Genomic DNA, 20,597 nt, shown 5'->3' on the forward strand with positions numbered 1-20,597 from the left:
CAGAAGCTTCGCGCCCGCAGTGCAGCAGGGGCTCTTACCAGTCAGCGAGGGGGCAACAGGCCAAGCCCCGCTTCCCACGCCTGGCCGCGCGCAAGGGGCTCCGAGGCCCACCCCGTCCCCCCCGCAGCCGCAAAGCTGAGCGAACCGGAGGCCGGCAGCCCTCAGATCCCGCAGGGACGCGAGCTTCCGGGGGAGACCAAGGCCCCCTCGGGAGACGGACGAGCACAACTCACCGGGGCGCCCCGGGCAGGTCCTCAGCGCGCGGGGGGGTGGGCGGCGTGGAGAGGCCAGGGGGGGCCCCGCCCTGGGGGCCGCACGCCCGTGAGAGCCTCGTGTCCCCGTGGGGTTTTGCGGATGGAGGGCGGGGCCCACGGATTCTGCGGGTGGAGGGAAGGGCCCATGGGTTCTGTGGGTGGAGGGCGGGGCCCGCGGGGTCTGCGGGTGGAGGGCGGGGCCCACGGGTCTGCGGTGGAGGGCGGGGCCCGCGGGGTCTGCGGTGGAGGGCGGGGCCCACGGGTTCTGCGGATGGAGGGCGGGGCCCGCGGGTGGAGGGAAGGGCCCACGCGTTCTGTGGGTGGAGGGCGGGGCCCGCGGGGGTCTGCGGGTGGAGGGCGGGGCCCGCGGGTGGAGGGAAGGGCCCACGCGTTCTGTGGGTGGAGGGCGGGGCCCACGGGTCTGTGGGTGGAGGGAAGGGCCCGCGGGTGGAGGGCGGGGCCCACGGGTCTGCGGGTGGAGGGCGGGGCCCGCGGGTGGAGGGAAAGGCCCACGGGTTCTGCAGGTGGAGGGCGGGCCCGTGGGAAACAGGCCGCGGCAGGCTCGCCCAGGAGCGGCCAGTTAGCGGAAGCCCACCTGGCCGGCCGCGGGGCGGGCCTTCCTTCCGGCAGGAGCGGCGGGCACCGCGCAGGGCGGCAGCGTCTGGCCGGGGAAGCCCAAATTAAAGCCGGCTGGGATAGCGCTCATGAGGGCTGCTGGGAAGGAGGGCAGACGCCACGCGTCCCTGGGGACGTGGTCACCAGGACGCTCGCTGTTCGTGGATCGGAGGTGGCCTGACCCCTCCGGAGACGTGGAGACGTGGCACAGACGTGGGATGGGGCAAACGTAGTGAAATATTAATTCGAGGGCAGGAGTGTGTGTTTTTTTCCTGTCTGATTTTGTTCGTGTAAAGTCCACAAGTGGGCCGGGCCTCTCCGGGGGCGAGAGGTCACCGGCAGGGCCTGTCAGGGTCGGAAAGAGGCCATAGTGTCCGGTGTTCAGACAATGTTCCATGTTGGGGGCTGAGCGCCTGGAGGGGTCACCGAACTGCGCTGGGATTTGTGCATCTTTTTTCATGTTTTCATGCTTCAGTGAAAACGCTCCGGAGCGGGGATAGGATGGCCGGCCTCACGGTGGAGAAGGGTCTACCTGTGACCCGCCTGCAGCCGTGGCCGGGAAGCTTCGCAGGTGCTCTCTGTTTTATTTTACTATATTTTTTATGTTTTATTTATTTTTGAGAGAGTACCAGCAGGGGAGGGGCAGAGAGAGAGGGAGACACAGAATCCGAAGCAGGCTCCAGGCTCCGGGCTGTCAGCACAGAGCCTGATGTGGGGCTCGAACCCAGGAACCGGAGATCATGACCTAAGCCAGAGTCGGACACTTGGCCCACTGAGCCACTCAGGTGCCCTGACAGGTGATCTCTTTAAAATGCGGCCACAGAGTCACTGCAAGAAGTCAGAGCGTCCCCCACCATCCTGCAGCGGCGTCCTCGCTGTGGGGTCTCTCAGTACCAGGGGTGGCTCTGTGCCGGGGTCTAGGGGCCTGGTGGGGGCGGGGGGAGAATGGCCCCCGAGGGAGACCCGCCCGTCCTCGGACACCTGATTTACGGTGGCGTGGGCGGGGAGACCGCGGGGGGAGAGGGGGCCGTGCGCCAAACGCGGCCGAGACAATTAGTTATTCGTGTGGAAAAAACGAAATTGGATTTCTGTCTCACTCCATAAATAAGAATCGCTTGCAGACGACAGCGCGGGGCGTCCCCACGGCCTCCCTGTGTGGGGAGGGGGTGCCGAGCGCGCGGGAGAGGCAGACCTTTAACTGCATTAGCGTCGAGAGCTTCGTTTATGGAAAAATAACCTAAAAAGGGGAAAGGTGAGTCATATGGTGGGAGGAGCTGTTTCCACGGATAAACCAGCAAGGGATCGATGCACAGAGCGTTGGGGCCACGGCCGCGGGAGACCCGCAGCCCGCAGAGGAGCGGGAAGTAGGCGGGGCCGAGCAGCTCACGGGGTGTGCGGAGACGCGGCCCCCGCGTGGAGGGGGTGGGGCACAGGTTCCGGCGCCCCCGAAGTCGCGGGGCTTCCTGTCCCCAAGCCCGATGCCGGCGGACCCCGCGACCCAGCCTTCTGCTCCTCGGTAAACCCTACGGAAACACTTGATCCTGAGCCCGACGAGGCACACGCTGGGTCGTCCAGGTGGCTTTTAGTAGCGAAACCTGGGAAAGCGGCCGGATGTCCACGTGACGCGCGAACGGGTGCACCTGTGCTGGGAAGCTCCCCGCCGTGGAGTTGTGCCCGGAGGCCGGACGGTGTCACCGCGGGGCACGGCGGCCCCCGGCAGACCTCCGGGCGTCACGCGTGGGTCCCGCACCGTAAGCGCGAGCGCACACCGAGCCGCGTGCCGTCCTGCGCTGTGTGACCCTCGGGCGAGAGGACGGGCGGCGCCGCCCGGGGCGGGGGCGGGGGCAGCGGACACGGAACCGGAAGGCACTGGGGCTCCTCGCGGTGACCTTGGGAGGGGGCGGTGGGCCTGCGAGGTCCCGTTGCGCGCACGCCCGATGACACAGAGTCACCCAGCGCGTCACATGTCACGGGACCACATTAATGAACAGAGATGCACGTTTCTGATGCCCGAGCGTCTCGGAACAATCCGTGTCCATCGAGAGGAATGACGGATGCTTCCTGCCGCTTAACGGACTCGCCTGCGGCGATGCCTACGCTCGGTGCTACTCAAACCGCCTTCACTGCTTCCCTCCGGGGCTGGCTCTCCGCGAGCTCGCGGCCTCCCGCGCCTCCAGGCTGGACGGCACCTCGGAGGGGGGGTCTGGGCGGCCCCTGAGCGCCCGCGGGCGGGGGTCTTGCCCTTGCCACCACGTGCACCTGCTGCGAGTCGGAGACCGCGGCTCGATCTGCCCTCCCATCCGGTCTGGGTCCCCCCTCCCCCGCCCCTGCCTCTCCGCGCCCCGTTTTGAAGGGCAGAAGCCAGCCGCACCCCGTTTCCTCTGCAGGGTCTCTCCTCACACCCTGGTTCCCTTAGCTGGGAGGCGGGGTCAGGGCTTCCCCCCCCCCCCCCACCTGCCTGCCCGCTTCTCCCTGGGGGGGGGCTCTGCCCAGCACACCCTCCCCGGCCTGCTGTCTGTTGAGTCTGTCCCGGGTCTCGAGTCAAGGCTAGAAATGCAGCTCCGGGAGCCACTTGCTGGGCCCAGGGTGCTCGGAGGGACGGCCCGTCACACACCATGACCTGAGTGTGACGTCGTGACCTTCTTGGACCCTGGGCTGGCGATGGAGACGCAGGGGACGGTCACCGTGGCCGAGGAGCGAGCTTAGCCCGGTGCCTCGGCCACCCCACGGGGCTCTGTCCTCCGAGGCTGGTCGTGGCCGCCCCGGAGATGAGCTGTCACCCGCACACCCGGCTGCCTCCCAGCGGGATCTCTGTCTCCGGGGGAGAGGAGTCTCCCCGCTCGCCGCGTGGTGCCTAATATTGCTAATCTGACGCATCCATTAAGCATATTTCCCTAAATATTTAAACACTTGCACAATTAATGAATCCCAACTAGAAAAATTAACCAATAAAATTTCCCAGATATTTAGATATTGATTATAAACTTTAATCAAATGCTTCTACATGTTTAACTAAAGTCACAAGCTAAAGATACCAGATTTTCTCGAGCGCCTTTACAACCAGGTACAGCCTACGTGCTGTATCTCCCCACAATCCACGCGCTGAGGCCCTGACCCCACCTGACCGGCCGGAGACGGGCCTCCAGGAGGTGACACCTGAAGGGACGCCCGAGTGCCCTCTCCGACCTCACGAGGACACGGCCGGCCGGGGGCTCCACCGGAGACCGGCTTCGCTGGTCCCCGACCCAGTGACCTGAACGTCTGTTGCTGGGGCCCCCGGTCCAGGACATTAGTCAAGCGGCTCCAGCAGACGGACTTGGGTTCATGACCGTGCGGAGCTGTGCCCCCCGGGTGGCCTGTCCCGTCCACGGAGTGCCCCTCGGTAAGAAAGAAAAGCCTTACGGTTTCTTTCGCTGAAACCAGTTATCAGCGGCGCCCGGTTTTCTCTGTTCTCGTGTCGCCCCGAGATCTTTCCACGGTCGGTGGCCACGACTTTCCCTCCCACGCCCTCCCATCGGCCTCGCCTGCAGGATCTGGGTTGAACCCACTTCTCTCCCGTATGCCTCCCGGTGAAGCGCCATGGGGGAGCCGGTCTGTCTGCGTCGGGCCGCCCCCTGCCACCGTCCGGGGGGACCTGGGGCCATGGGCCCCTCAGCAGCACGTCCTCCTTGACAAGTAGCGTCCCCCGGAGGCGAGGGACCCTCTTCCTCCTATTGCCGTGTGCCTGGGGCTTTACACAGACTGGCGTTGTCCCCAGTGACTCATTCACCTGTGACCTGTGTGTTCCCGGTGCTGAAGGGCCACTCGCCGGGCAGTGAGCCTGTCCGGCTGGCGCGTGTCCCCCAGCCCACGGGTCTGCTTCCCAGGACGCCGGCCGTGGCTGCAGCGGGGGGGCCGCCCGAGCGTCTGCCGCTCCCGAGATGCCCACCCTGTTCGGCACCGACGTAAAAACACACCAGATACTTGACGATCGTTAGGCCGACGGCAGATTCTACGTTCTTCCGGTCTCCGCACGCACCTCACACCTGACCTCTGCTGTGTTGGCATCTCTGAGCCTCAGTTTCTCCTCCGTCACGCGGATGACACCGTGGGTGCGTCAACCCAGGACCGGTCATTAGGACGCCCGCCCCCTCCCCCCCCAAGCGTCCTTGCCCTTTGACCCCCAGGCTGCCCTTTGACCCCAGGCATTACTGGCGATTGCTGCAAAGTAATCATAACGAGAGGGGGAAACTGACGTCCGGACAAAAGGGATCTGACAAAGAGAAGACGTGGGGGCCGGGCGCGCAGAAGCATCACGACACGCTGTGCACCCACGTGCACACACGCTCAAGGGGAAAGTTCCGGAAGACGCGCCATCCAAAGTGCATGGCGATTGTGTTCCTTTTCTTCCCGAGACTTTCCTGCATTTTCCAAATGTTTGACAATGACTGGTATGAATAAGAAAAACAAAACCCCCACGTACGTGTGTTTTTTAAGCAGAAAACACCACCGCTGCCTCCTGCCAGGGTCGCCGATGAGAGAGGGTCACGAGCCTGGGGCCTGGTTCCCTGCGTGGCAGCCGTGGGGACCCGGGGACCCAGGATCCCAGGATGCGGCCGCAGGAAGGGCGCAGGCTGGCGTCTCTGGCCCCCTGGACCGCATTTCACCCTCAGACCCTTGGTCAAGCCAGCCTCAGGCCAGCTCAGAAGGGGTTAAGATGTGCCACCGATGCAAATTAGGTTTAATTAATCCTTTTCATCAGTTGCAAATATACCTTCTGAACCCTATTAAAAACATGAATATGCAAATGCAGACCTTTTTAAATTCTCATTTTCAAGGACTTGGTGTTGGGGTTTGATTAGTGAATTCCGTTAACAGCCTGTAAACCTGCTGCAAAATTTAATTTCCATTTTCAGTTAAAAAAAAAAAAGGAGAAAAGAGTCATGACGGCTGTTGGTAATTGGGCTAATTACAGTGTTACACTCACGAGACCACACAGGGAGCCCTGGCGGGTGGAGGGGGCAGCGACCGGGCAGGGGGAGGGCGGCCCCCAGCGGGCGGTCCATTTTCGAGGTGTGGAGACTGAGGCTCACTGCGGGGAGACCGAGAGCCGTGTCGGCGGGGGCAGAGCCAGCATGGGAGGGCCACCGGGTGCCCAGGCCGGGCTCCGGGGAGGGCGCCCCGGGCCCCTGTCTGTGGGGGACGCCGCTCACCGCCCCCTGGTTCTGCCAGGTCCCCATGGACTGCCAGGTCACCTGCTGGGACAGCCACTTCTCTTAGTCGACAGGGCCCTTCGCACGCACAGTGAGGCCCCGAGTGACCTGTGGTGCACACGACGACGTCCTGTCCCACCTGGGGAGGGCGGCAAATGGGACAGAAGACAGCGGATTTCCCAGACGCGGCGGACGGTAAAAACACAGTAAAATGATGTCTCGTTAATTATTTACAGTGATTACACATTGAAGTAACCTTTTGGAATCGGTGGTTTAAATAAGATCTATATCTTAACTTCACCTGTTTCTTTTTATTTTTTTATTAAAATTTTTTTTAATGTTTATTTTTGAGAGACAGAGAGCGCGAGCAGGGGAGGGGCAGAAAGCGAGGGAGACACAGACCCCGAAGCGGGATCCAGGCTCCGAGCTGTCCGCACGGAGCCCGACGCGGGGCTCGAACCCACGAACCGCGAGATCATGACCTGAGCCGAAGTCGGAAGCTCAACCGCCTGAGCCACCCGGGTGCGCCTCTTACTTCTTAAATGTGGCTACTAAATTTCAAGTCACGTGTGTGTGTGTGTGTGTGTGTGTGTGTGTGTGTGTGTGTGTGGGTTGCATGTTCTGTAGGCCAGTCCCGTGGGTTCCCGAGACCACGCGAGCCTGATGGAAACTATGTAACATATGTGTTGCTGATAAACTATGTGTGAGGAAGATGGCGGGGGCCAGAGGTGCCAGAACGGAGCGGGTTCAGGAGATGGGGGCGGCAGCGGACAGTTTGGGCCGCCGTAACAAATGCCGCCACATACTGGGCGGCTGAAACAACGGAAATGATTCCTCACGTCTCGGAGGCTGGAAGTTCGAGATCCGGGCGTGGGGAGGGCTGCTTCCTTCTGAGCCCCTCCGTGGCGTGTAGACGCCGTGTTCTCCCCGTGCCCCGTGTCCTCACGTGGTCGTCCCTCTGCGCGCGTCCGTGTCCTGATCTCCTCCTTGTATAGGACCCCAGTCCTGCTGGGTTGGGGCCCACCGTCGTGACCTCCTCTTACCTTAACCCCCTCTTCAGACCCCCTCTCCAAGTACATCACGTTCCGGGTCCCGGGCTTCAACCCGTGGATTTGGGGAACTCAACTCAGCCTCTGACGGGGTGTGGGCCCGGCCCGTGCACGCGTGTGAGCGGAGACCGGGGCCTGCCCTCTCTGGACGGGCCCCTGTGGGGAGCCCACGGGCGGGAGGGAGCTTGGTGAACTGGTTGGTTCCCGTGGGGTGAGAGCTTCACGGCCTTTGAACCGGGCGTGAGAGCCGCCTGGGGGTCGCGTCACGTGCAGATTCTGATTCAGCGGGTCCAGGCGGGACCCGAGAACCGAGAACCTGCGTCCCCGACCAGCTCTGGTGCTGCCGGCCCGTGGATGCCGAGGGGGGCCGGGTGCTGGCGGCGGCTGGGGGTCCGGCGGACGCCCCGGCAGGCGGCGCTGTCCTCCCTGGGAGCCTCAGGGAAGCTGGGAGCAGCCTGTCGCACACAAATCCTGTTACATCCTGGCAATTAGAGTTTATCGCTGTGGCACTAATCCCTTAAAATTAGTCATTAGCGGCTTAAGAACCATTTAGTGTCGGGTGCCCACTGATGAGCTGGCAGAGGTGGGGAATCTGCCAGAACCAGAACTTTCTGTGGCCTGGCGGCCGGGGCCTCGGTGGGCCCAGGCTCGTGTGGCCGTCTGTGCCTCCCCCGGCTCCCCGGGTGGCCCCGAGGGGACTGGACCGAGTCCAGCAGCGGGAACGGGGCCAGCCCCGGGGGACGTTGGCAGGAGCTGTGCTCCCGCTCCCACTGTTTGAATCTTCCTGCTCCCTTCTGGAAAGGAAAACCCTGGAATCGGACGGAGCACGGCCGCCGTCCAGCCCAGGCTGGCCCGTGCGTCGGCGTCTGGAAGGGGCCTTGGGAGACCCTCTCCCTGTGGAGGGAGGAAGCTGGGGACCGTGGCAGGGATGGGACACGTGCCTGGGCGTCTGCACCTGAGGGAAGGCCTTTGCTGGATTTGAGCTGCCCGGCGCCCACCCCGTCCTGCAGAAGCAGGGACAGCGGGCTGTGCCAATGCGAGACCCCGCCAGGCACCCTAACCCGAGAGGGGACGAAAGCTTCGGGGACAGTTTAGGAACCATCTTGGAGGTTGGTGGTGGAGCCCTGCAGCCGTGGGGCTTCGTGGCCTGTGTCGGGCAGTGGGTAGCTGGTGGCCACGGGGCTGTGGCACCATGCAGCCCGATTCCTCAGCTCTGACCCAAATCCTTCCAGGATATTCCTCTTTCGCCTGGGCTGGCCTAGCAACCAGCACCCCTTGGGGGGCATCCAGCCTCCGTGGCCCACTGCGGACGGATGTTCCCTCGGCTGCCCACGGGGCAGAGGTCAAGAGCTTCTGTCCTGGCCCACGATCCAGGACATCCCGGTCCCTCGAGGTCCACCGGCCGTCAGAGCCCGGCCGGACACCCCTACCTAAGCCATCTGAGCGAGAACCAGCCCCACGCCCACTGCCCTGGAGGGTGCCTGTCCCTGGTAAGCGCCGTCTGCACGCAGGGAACGTGCTGGTGTGTGTATTCCTGCCCGTGCGTGAGGGGCCGTGCAAAGCATTTTTAGGGGCTGGTGATTTCGCGTGGCCTTCTGAACTGAGCGTTTCCTTGCTGTTGTACAAGCAGCCGGCCCTCCGTCTGCTCCACGGGGCGGAGAAGAAGGGAAGGCTGGCCTCCCCGCCCACCGCACCCTCCAGGCTGGAGCCTGCAACAGGTGCGGGGGGGTTCCCGCTGTAGGCTTGGGGCCCCCACGTCCGGGGAGGGCAGGGTCAAGCCCACAGGGCCTCAGCAACAACCCCCGCCCCCTCCGCCCCACCACTACCCTGCGGGTTTCTGATGGTGCTGGACACAAGCCCAGGGACCAGGCCCTAGAACAGAGCCTGGGAGGGAGTCCACTCTGACGTCTGCCTGAAACCCAGCACGGGGGTGGGTGGTCTTTGCTGCAGAAGCCAGGACCCCCAGGAGCTTCTTCCCAGTTCCCAAGGGGCTGCTCCGCGGGGTTCGGCAAGCCTCCCACGTGGGGGAGCGGGTTTGGAAACGGGTGCTGTCGGTGAGACAGGACGCGGGGCAGGGGAGCCTCGGGCCTCCGCACGGGCACGCCGGGGCTCTCAGCCCGTGGAGGGCGGAAAGCCCCCGAGCTGGACTGGGGTCCCCATTCCCACTGGCTTGTGGCCCTGGGAAGCCACGTCACCACCCCGAGCCCGTGTTTTCAGTTTCAAAGTGAACAGTTTCAAAGCCATCCGGGCTGCGCTGTGATCAAGGGAGCCAGGGGGGGCTCCGGGTTCAGGCAGGAGAGCCTTGCTGGTGACCCTGGCGCCTGGCCAGGCCGTGTCTCCATCTGCCCGCGGTGAGGCTGCCGGCCACGGGCTGGCACCGCCGGTGCAGCCACACGGGCGGCTGACGTCAGGACTCATTGTCCCCATGACCGGTGACAGGTCTGGAGTGCTGAGCCGTGCGTGTCAATGAGGTGGCACTTGGGCGCTCCAACGCCAGGCGGCCCGTCTTCTGTCCCCCAACATCCCGTGCTGGGGGAGGGGTGGGCCACCACTCCAGGCCTTCCCGAGCCCCCCAAGCCCCTGGTCAGCGGGCCCCCCAGGCCCGGAGCTGTGAGTACAGAGGCCAAGGTCCCCCCGGGGCTGGCAGCTGGACCCCCTCCCACAAAGGCGGCCCCCGTCCCTGTGCCCAGGGGTCCGGGGAGAAGGCCGACCCATGTGCTGTGATCCCCATCCCTGCCCCGGGTGCCCAGGCGTGTGCAGGCTGCTGGTCCTGAGGTCACCACAGGGAGGAGGACGTGGCCGGAACCACCAGCGTCGCCCGTGGGGGCCTGGGGTTTGGGGTGCTGGCTGCCAGCACTTCCACACGGGGCCTGGAGCCGCCCTCCCGGCCAGCACCTGGGGCCGCACAGTGTGAGCGTCATCGTCGGTCCGTTGGCGGGGGGAGGGTGGGGGCGTGGGGGGGGCGGAGTCCAGGGCAGGGGAAGTACTCGCCCACTCTGTTCCACCTGAACACGCGCTCCCTCTCTTCTGCTGGGGGCGGTGGCTCCCGGGCTGCCACCCACCGTCCCCTGGTGTCCAGGGGCTGCCCCGGGGCCAAACCGAGGGCTGGTGGGCAGGGCGAGCCCGTCCTCTCAGACGCACACAGCGAGCCGGCGGGGTGGCCGAGGAGCAAACTTTATTTCATACGGAGCAGGGACTCTGCCGGGTTTGAGCGGTGTGTGGACGGGGGTACACACTGGGGAGGGGGCCGGAAGCGGGCCCCCCGGGCCACCCCCCGGAGCGGCGGCACCGAACGTCCTGGGCGAGGAGGAGGGTGCGGCCTCTCCCCCGCAGAGCGGCTCAGCCCCTGCCGGCTACGGGTGCGGGCGGCCGGGGTCCGTGGGGCCGCGTGGCGGGAGGCGGGGTGGGCCTGGGACCCGCCGGCTGCCCTCTTCCGCGTGAGCCGCAGGCTAGGCCACCGTCTGGCGGCTGAAGAGGTCGAGCGTGAGGGCGCTGAGGAAGGCGGGGATGCTGTCTTGGCGCAGGAGGTGCAGCTCGATGAGCTCCGGCACCGTGCGTGAGAAGGCCGTCTCCAGAAGCTGCATCTTGGCGCCTGAGGGTCCCGTGGCCTGGAGGGCGGGCGGGAGACACAGAGGACACACGGTCAGCGGTGCGGTGGCCTGCGGGGTCCCCCCGCCCCTGCCCCAGGGCCCTTCGGTCCAGGACAGGGCGGGACGGGGACCCCGTCCCCGGCGGGGGTGCAGAAGACGGGATGTGGGGCGTGGGGCGTGGGCTCCGGGTGCCCAGCTGCCCTCTGTCGGTCTGCCCAGCCCTCCCCGTCCTCAGAGCCCGGCCACCGTGACGGCAGCCGACACCCCGCCCCACCCCCCGATGCTACAGACGAACGGGCGAGGGGCCGGAGCCGCCCCAGAGAGCTGCTCTGCGCCCGGGCGGACGGCCGTGCTCCCTGGTGCTCAATCCCGTTGGCGCCGGCCACAGAACGGAGGGGGTTCCCACCGGCGGCCCTGCTGGGAGGCCAACCCCGCTCGCGGGCCTTGCTTCTCCGCGGGAGGAGCCGCCCCCGGCCACGATACGCACAACAGCCGGGGTGCGCACGCCGCCCACGGAGTCCGTCGGCGGACCGTTACTCAGCCACGAAAAGAACGCAGCCCTGACCCCTGCTGCGCCAGGGACGAACCCCAGACACGGAACAACACGCGTGCGTCAGATCATCCGTAGGGAGTGTGCAGAACGGCGAGTCCGCGAGATGGAAAGTACATCAGTGGCTGCCAGGGGCTGGGCTGGGCACGGGACGGACTGCCAGTGGGCGTGAGGGTCCTTGGCGGGGCGACGAGAGTTCTGAAATCGGGTCGTGGTGGCGGCACAGCTTGGGAACTCCCCCCCTCCACCCCACCCCGGGGCTGGGCGCGTGTACTAAACCCCCGTCTGCCCCACAGCCTGACGGGGCCACCCTCCTCCCAGGAGCTGCGGGGGCTGCCTGGCTCCGCCCGTGTGCACGGCTCACCCCTGCACGCGGCGGGCCACGCACGCGGCCCGCACACCGACCTCCGCCCGGGAAGGACGCCTGGATGCGCCTGTTGGGAGGCGGTGGTCTCCCTCCGAGACCCCAGGAAGGAGCTGGAGCCGGCCTGCCTGCTCCCCCGTCCTGTCCCACGAGCCCTCCCGGCGGCCGTTGGAGCTCGTGGCGCCCAGCGTCTGAGCGGCCCCCCCGCCTGTGTGCCGCGCGGACGGCCTCTGCTGCCTCCCCAGGGCACCCACCCTGCTCCCCTGCATGTCCGCACGTTTAGGCTTGTCACAGTTCAACACGGACCATTTTTAAACAAAAGTAAGAGAAACCACTCTGACCTTTTACCGAGAAAATCCTTTCATTTCTGCCTTCTGCTCAATTGTGAAAATTTCCCCTAAATGTCAGAGGAGCTGATCCTCCGGCAGCGGAGGGGCGGGGAGCAGACGCAGGGCACCGCTCAGGCCGGGGGTGGGGGTGGGGGGGGCGCTGAGGGAGGCCGTGGCGCCCGCCTGGCTCGGCGGCTGAGTGGCAACCCTCCTCCGAAGCGGGGTCCCTCCACGCCGCGCTGCACCTGGCCGGGACCCCTGCCCGCCCGGGAGGGGGCCTTCAGTCCGGGTGTCTCCCCAGATCCCTGTTGGGCTGTGGGGCCCCAGCCATGCTTTACACACATCAGACATCCCTCGCGGCTGCCAGCACTGCGGCCGTGTCTCGAACAATCGACACTTAACGCTCGCCCACGCGAGGCCCATCCTGGGCACCTCAGTGCACCTGTCTGGCATTCAGGAGGCGAGCGCACGGCCACAGAGACACTGGCTGTGCCCTGGGGCTGGCGGGGGGCGTGCAGGAAGGAGGCGTGACCAGGGCGGCCTTCTCAAAGCCGAGGGTTTGTGAGCCACCCGCCCCCCCGCACCCCCCCGGCCACGCCGGCCCATTCCGTGGGAAGGGCCGTGTCCTTGCTCAGAGGCGGCGTGGAGCCGTGTGGCTGCCAGCATGTGCCCTGGTCACGCCATGCCAATCAATCTCTGCTAGGCTCCACCGTGCTCAAATACCACCCGGTCCCCAGGTACCTTGTAAATCACTCTAATTAGAGGCTGTTCGCTTAAAATTAGAGAGCAATTTTTTAAAAAGCAAATTGCCCAGTAAGACGCGTTGGCTGTGCTGGAAATATTAATGGCCTGTGTCTCTGCCTCCTCTGCCCCCAGCGTTTGGGAGTGACAGGCCGCGGTGTGGCTGGCAGGCGCCCCGTGGCGAGCAAGGCGCTCCGCCACAGTAAGACCCCCGGCGGCCCCTGGCTGGCCGTCAGCGCGGTCCGGCGCTCACACCTCAGCCTGGACTCGCCTCCAGGCCTCCCCTCCCTCCAGACGGCGGAGCTGGGCCTGCCTCGAAGGGTTCGGCCGGGACCCAGACGGCCAGGCCCGTCTGCCACGGCGCGAGTCTGCAGAGACGGGCCACGCGGGGACGCCGGGGGGCTCCGGGGCTGTGCGTCATCGGAAGACGAAGCACGTAGTGGCTCCAGTGGGGCTCGTTAAATGCCAGCCTGTGGCGCCCCAGCTGGCGGGACGGCACGCGGCGGGCCCTTTGTGAGATGCCCTGAGTAGGGAACTGCCCCCGCTTCGGTGGCCCCCTCCCAAGCCCCCAACTGCCCGTGGGACGGCACAGGGGGGAGGGGATTCCCGTCGAGTGCAAGCCTACCGCTTGCTGAGGGAGCCGAAGGCAATCCCGCGAACGAAGGCACGGGAAGAATCCAGAGATGAGACCCATAGCGAGGTGTGGGTCCTCACGTCCCCACCTGAGCAAGATTTAGACAACACAACAAGATGATCAAACAGGCAGTGCGAACACCACTCTCTCAAGACTCTGGGAGCGGGGTATCGTCTCTGCGTCACGGTGGCATGGCGGCTTGTCACAAGGCCCCATCGACTCCCGAGGAAGCGGCTGACGGCAGCTGGAGGGAAACGCAGGACGACGGGAGCATCCTGGGGCCTGAAAACAGACGGTGGACAGTCACAGAGACTTGGGGGCCCCAGCTCGGTGACGAGAGACACATGAGATGACGCGGCATGCTTCCGTGACCCCGCGGGCCGAGACGAAACGCGGGGTCGTGGCTCGTGGGCGCACCGGGCAGAGCCGGGGGGACACAGAGCCCGGGGTGCCCTGCTGGAGACCAAGGACCACCCGCCAGGTGTCGGGGCTCTGCCTCGAGAGGCAGAGAAGGGAAGGGTCGCGATCAAGGAGGAATGAACGAAACTGACGACAGGAGAGGGGGTATTGCAACCAGAGGCCGGTCCTTCGAAACCAGCAACAAAACAGACGGAAGAGAAAAGACAGAAGCTGCCGATACCAGAAATGAGATCCTGGAGCTGTTCCGAGAATAATAAGAAAACACTTAAAAACCCTTTATGCCCATAAACTTGACAGCTGGGAACAGAGCGTCCCTTAAACACCACGGAGCACCAGGGCTCGGTCAAGATGAAGCAGCGAACCCGACAAGTCCGGCGGCCGTTTAGGAAACCGAATTTGTAATTAAAACGCTCCAGAAGAAATCTCCAGTCCCACGTGGTTCCACCGGAGAATTTTATCAGACATTTAAACGAGAATTAACGCCCATTTTCCACGGTCTGTTCCAGAAGACGGAGCAGAGAGAGTACTTTCCTGCGCACAGGCGTGTCCGCCCGACAGCAAGCCAGAAATGGCGCACACGCACAGGCGGGAGAGAGAAGTGGACTTGGTGCAGAGACCCTCAACAGAGCTCAGCTAACGTGGTCGGGAAGTATAGAGCGGCGACTACGCCAGGACCACGCGCAAGGCACTTCTGCGTGTGGCCGGTGCGCTGACGACCAGTCAGGACGCGTCACCACAACCCCAGGACACCCAGCCCCACTGCCGACGCAGGAAACGCCTCTGACAAAACGCGACCTCCATTCCCGAAGAAAACCCTCGGCAGACGGGCGCGCACGGCCCACGCGGCCTCCGAGTGGGACAGGCGGCGCCGTCCCGTCCTGGGGGCAGAACACACACGTGGGGGCCTCGACGGAGGTCCACACTAACGTGCCCCACCAACCTTTTTTTAAATTTTTTTTTTTTTTAACGTTTATTCATTTTTGAGACAGAGAGAGACAGAGCATGAACAGGGGAGGGTCAGAGAGAGGGAGACACAGAATCTGAAACAGGCTCCAGGCTCTGAGCCGTCAGCACAGAGCCCGACACGGGGCTCGAACTCACGGACCGCGAGATCACGACCTGAGCCGAAGTCGGACGTCCAACCGGCTGAGCCACCCAGGCGCCCCCCCCCCCCCCCCCCATCAACCTTCTTAACGCAAGTGCCAGAGCTGCCCCACGGAGAAAGACGAGAGAACTGAAAAGAATTCTGACTTAAACCTCACACCTCACGCAGAACTTAACTCCACGCCCATCACAGACTTACACGTAAAACATAAAAACCTTCAAGCACAGAGACGACATTTCAGGACCTAAGACCAGGCGGAGAACTTGTCAGACTTCACACAGAAAGCACAGTCCGGAGAACAGAATGAAGACGGGACAAACCGATGGGCCTCATGGAAACTGCCAGCCTTTGCTCCCGAGACACAAGCCCGCCCGGGAAGGGGTACGTCCGAGTCATGAGTGACCCGGGGCTGACATTCTGTGTCCCGGCGCCTCCTGGCTGGAAGGTCAGGTGCACGGTTGTGTTTCGCTCACGGCTGTCCCCCCCCCGCCGGAACAGGGCCCGGAGCAACGGGTGCAGCCGGGCCCCCTCCTCCTGCACAGCGCTGGCCGCGGTTGCGACGGTCTGTTCATCTCTGTGACTCGCTGAACCGTCTCCCTCCGTTCCCGGGACGCCCGGGGAAGAGGCGGCCGCAGTCAGGACGGGGCGGGTGGGGGTACTGACGGCAGCCCCACGCCACCCCGGGGCTCACCTCGCCCACGCGCTCAGATGCCCCGAGGCCGGCCCTCCACTCCCTCACTGGCTCCCCGGCTGCAGGTGAGAAGCTGGTGGCTGCAAGGCGGCCGTCTTCAGTCGCATGAAGGCTCATGTGCAGATCTGGGGGCGGCAGGCACCTGAGTGGACACAGCTCCAGGCGGCCCTGCGTCCCGCGAGGCCCGCCGCTCCCATCCCGGCCCCGTCCTCGGTGCCACCCCCAGGCCTTCGCGTGTGAGGCAGGGGCTGGGAGCCCGGGCACAGCGCAGGCACGGCCTCTCTGCAGCCGGGTCCCGGCCGGGCTCCGCGGCCAGATGCTGGCCCCGCGGGGACAACGTGGGGCGGTCGGTGTGTGCAGGCGTGCGCAGACGCCTGCCGCGTGCCGGGCACCCCCTTCCTGCCGCCACGCACGCGTACCCCGGGTCTTCGGGGTTGAGCGGCCGTCCCCCCACTCAGACGCGACCGCCCAACGCCTCTGCTCTGACCCTTCCGTCTGGACGGCCTCCTCCCGGTGCCGGCCCTGGGTGACCCGGGGCGCTCTGGCGAAGCTCGGGTCCCGCGCGTCCGTCGGGTGTGAGAGCCCCCGCTCGGCGGGACGCGCTCGGTGGTGGGTGGTGGGTGGCTGTGGCCCCGTCTAGGGGAGGAGCCTTCTACCAGGAGCACAGGCGCTTCCTCCTCCGGGGACCAGCCCGCCCTGCAGAGGGGCGGCCCAGGCCGCGCACCCCGGCTGCGCACACTAGCCAGGCTGCGAGGGAGCTCCGGCTACGCGGGCGAGGGCCCGACGCGCTGCCCGAGCCGGCACACGCCCACCGGTGATGCGCGGACAGCGGCTTCGCCACGTCTGCTAGGAAGTCGCCTTGAACTTCCGTGCCGGAGGAAGCCCCCTGAGCACGCACCGCAGTGGGTCATGCTCACACACGACACGGCTCTACACGTGCAGAGAAAAAGCGTGTAAACCACAAAACGTAAGTGGTTAGCTCAGGGAGCTGCGATGAAACGTGGCTCCTTACGGCTTTGTGCACTTTGCGGATTTTCTACCGTGGCCGCACGTCGTCTCCGTAACCAGGGCCAGCCCGATGCAAACTGGGTCTCCGAGAGCGGCACTTCTGACACAGGGCACTCATCACACGCGCTGTTCTTGCCACAGGCACGTGCGAGTTCGTGGGCCTCACCGGCCGCCTGGCCCCGGGACTGGGGCCCCTGGGATGCCCGCCACGGCACCCACGGGTCTCCCACCCAGAACCACGCACCAGGGCGGCGGTCGGTCGTGGTGTAAGTGGCCCGGCCCACCCGGGCCCCGCCTGGGGACACGGAGGTGACCCTCGGCCCTGGATCCCTCCTCCGCATAGCCCCCACCTGGCCGCTCCTGCTGCCCCCCGCCCCCGACTGTGACTGTGTCCTGTGTCTCCTCACCTTGTAGGCCGGGCTGGGCGAGGAGGCCCTTCCCACTGCTGCCCCCCAGGCGCCCCCCCACATGCCCTGCCAGCCTCCGGCTCTGGTGCACATCCCCGCCCACTGCTGTCCCTCAGGGAGGGCGGGCGGCGGGGGGGGGGGGGTGACCCCGGTGCTCGGCGTAGGCGGACCCAAACAGGCCTGGGCACAGGCAGAGGGACGTGGTGGCCAGCGGATCGGGACGAGCTGGACGGAACGCCGAGGAGCCCGTCCCAGCACGAAGCTGCAAACGCTGAGCTGGCAAAAAGCATGTCCAGCACGGGGCGGAGGGAAATCGCTCCCCCAATTATCCCCGCTCAATTGTGCCGGGAAACGGCTAAATACCGCATGTTCTAATTATACCGGCGTTGCTGGAGTTACCGTCCCCGGCGAGGGGCGACCTCTCCCCAGCGTGCTCTGGGGGGTGGGGGGGGCGAGGCCAGGCGCCCCGGCAGCTGCAGATCGGTTCCGAGCCCACAGTTGTTATTATTATTACTCTATTTATACGGCTCTGCATCCCTCGTGCCTCGCCCCGGTTTGTGCAGCTGCTCCCACGGCCTCACGAGGGAGGGGCAGGAGGGCGCACATGGGCGGCGAGGGCCCAGGGTCATTTCCAACGAGCCTCGTGCATCACAGGTGGGTGCCCAGGGGGCCCACAGGTCATCGGCACAGGGCCAGGCTCCGTCTGGCGTCCCACTCCCGGCCCAGGCCTCCTTCCCATCCCGGGAGGAAGGTGGGGACAACCGTGGGGGCCGGGCCACCTCCCTCCTACTGGCTCCCAGGGGCAGGAGGCCAAGTGCAAGGGGCCCCCAAACGGCTCTGAAGGCCGGACGTCCCGGGAGGGCCCGGGCCAGATGGGCTGGAGCACGTGTCCCCTAGCCAGCCACCCTCAGCGCAATGACGCGGATGGCACCGGGTCACACAGGAAGCCCCCCTCCCCGTCCAGACAAGCTGGTACAGTGGAGCGCTCACGGGGACACAGGCGGCCGGCTGGGGGAGCGGCAGAGACTGAGCTGGGGACCTGGGCTCCGATCGTGGCTGCCCCTCCCACTCGCCGTGTGACCGTGGCACCTCCCCTCCCCTCCCCTCTGCGAGCTGGACTTCCCTCAGTGGAAAGGGGCACACGGTGTCTGTGTCCCCACCTCGGATATTAACTCACTCACGTGCTGACAAGACGGATGAAGCCAGCCGCCACGTCACGGGCTGTCCACGTGAGGGGGAACTGACGGTGGCCTCCGGCCAACGGCCCGAGAGGAACTGAGCGGACCCACGTGAGTCTCTCCCCAAGAGACTCGTGGCTGTGGCGCGAAGGAGGGCCCACCTGGGCGCAGTCCGGCCACTGACCGTCGGGCCACCGCCACCGTGCTCGCGGTGAGTGCTTGTTCCGCCATGGACTGTCGATATGGGAGGGCAGAAAAAAATCCCTTTAGAAAAACATCCTGAAAGGTGATGCAAACCTTACCGAACATGAAAGGTAAGTCAGGAAAATGACACCAGAGTGCACGGTAACCCAAGTGCTCAAAAGCAGGAACGACTTAAGATACGGCGGCCAGAGACGACCAGACACATGGCCAGAGGCGCAGGATGGGGTGACAGCGGACGCTCGCTGGCGACCACGGAGGCCTGCAAAGTACAGAAGCAGCAACCAAACACAACCCCCAGCGCCCCCCACTCCCCGTGGAAATGTTCAGAAGGCGAGGCCGGCTCCAGACGCGCACGAGTGGAAATGGGAGCACGGAGAGCGGAGGGAAGCCCCGACTCTTGAAATCTCTTCACGTGACAGCAGCAGGCCACGAGCCTCCTCGCGTGCACAAAGTGACATCCAAGGGAGCTCGGAGCGGCGGGGTTCTCACGCCCCACGTCGCGAGAAGGCTGCGGGAAGAGGCACCCAAGTCCTTCAACAACCTTCAAAACAGCATGAAGAAGTACAGACAGTAAGTCGAAGAAGGAGACAGACCGACTTGTACAAAACATTCCCCCGACCCAGAGGAAGGCAGACAAAGAGGTTCAGGGAACAAGACAGGCCGGAAACAACGGATTTTGGAGCGAAGACCGTCCCTGGGGATGAGGGTAGCTTCAGAATGATAACAGGACTAATTTATACATGAAATAAAAAAAAAATGACAGAAATACAAGAAGGCACAGACAAATCCAGAATTAGTCAGAGATTTCAACGCTTGTCTGTCTTTAATTGACAGAAAAGATAAAAAATCGGCGAGACTTTGATAGAAGATAGGACGTTTGACAAGATTATCAAAGAACCTGACGTAACTGACGTTTATAGCACACGCTCCAGCAGAATACACGGTATTTTTAAGTATGTTTGCTACACAGACAACATTCTGGACCTTACAACAAATTTCGACGAATTTTAAAGGATTAACGTCATGCAAAGTATGTTCTCCGACCACAATGAAATTCAGTCAAAACCTAATAACGGAAAGGTAGCTGGAGATTGTCAAAATACTTGGAAACTTGGTAACCTACTTCTAAGTAACCCCTGGGTCAAAGAAGAAACCAAGAGGGAAATTACTAAGTCATTTCAACTGAATGAAGCTGAAAACAAAATCATCCGAATTTGCGGACAGACTGAGGCAGACCTTGGGGAAGTTTTTAGCGCTAAATGTCTATGCGAGAAAAGAAGAAAGGGCTCACGTCAGTGACTTCAACTTGCACCTCAAAAAGCTGAAATAAAAAGGGCAAATGAGACCCAATGTACGCAGAAGAAAGGAAACAAAGATCAAAGCGGAAATCAACGAACTAGAAAGCAGAAAAGCAAGAGAAAAAAATACAACCCGCAGTGGTCCGCGAAGATTAACAAGGCTGACGCACTTGGGCCAGACTGCTTAGGAATGAAGGGCGGAAGACGACTGATGGGGTCGTGGGGGACGGGGGTGACAGCACGGGTCCCACAGATGTCAGAAACACAAGGAGGGAGCACTACCAGCCTCACGTCGGTGAGTCCGACAACTTAGATGCAGCGGACCAACTCTGAAAGACAGAACTCGCCGAGCTCACCGCAGAGGAGGGCTAAACCCGCTAAGCCCTGTGTCCGCCACGGAAAACCTCTCACGGAATCTCCCGGGCTGGTGGCGCTCCCCGGGTCCCACGCAACACGCAACACGCAACACCGGAGGAAGCGATACCAGCCCGACATCAAGTCTGAGACACCCGATGAGGACGAGCACGCCCCAAGCCCACGGCGGGCCCAGCACTGCTGATACGTCAAGAAGAAGGGCCATGTGATTCTCAGAACAGGAGGGAACTTCCTCAGCCTGACCGACGGCACCTGCGAATAACCCACATTCACGCCACAGTCGACGGCCCGAGAGCGAGCACCTCCCCGCCCGCCGCAAGCGGAGGCTCGCCAGCTGGCTCAGCATCGCTCTGGAGGCTGTGTGGACCCGTGCAGGTGCAACGTCACGGTCCAGGTAGAAAATCCAATCACTACAAAGATACCAGGAACGACACATGAGGTTAGCGAGGGTGCAAAATAAAAGATCAATATTCAAACACGAACTGCTTTTCTACAGTAGCAACAAGGAGAGATTAGAAGCGGCAAAGCAATCCCCTTCACAACAGCGTCAAAACACCAAACGCTCCGGGACGCACCCGACAAAAGGAAGCGAT

General features: G+C 64.0%; 1 protein-coding gene across 5 annotated transcripts in view; it reads right to left on the reverse strand.

The window, feature by feature from the left end:
• Nucleotides 1-10,274: 10,274 nt before the first annotated feature.
• Nucleotides 10,275-20,597, reverse strand: part of MAD1L1 (mitotic arrest deficient 1 like 1) — a 317,511-nt gene continuing 307,188 nt past the window's right edge. For all 5 annotated transcript variants that reach the window (XM_042921292.1, XM_042921291.1, XM_042921290.1 and 2 more), the window contains one exon: nt 10,275-10,718. In XM_042921292.1, coding sequence (XP_042777226.1) covers nt 10,560-10,718 — 159 coding nt within the window. In that variant the 3' untranslated portion in view covers nt 10,275-10,559. The remainder of the gene's footprint in view (nt 10,719-20,597) is intronic.

Source organism: Panthera leo, chromosome E3 (genome assembly GCF_018350215.1).
Source record: "Panthera leo isolate Ple1 chromosome E3, P.leo_Ple1_pat1.1, whole genome shotgun sequence".
In the NCBI taxonomy this organism is placed as follows: Eukaryota; Metazoa; Chordata; class Mammalia; order Carnivora; family Felidae; genus Panthera; species Panthera leo.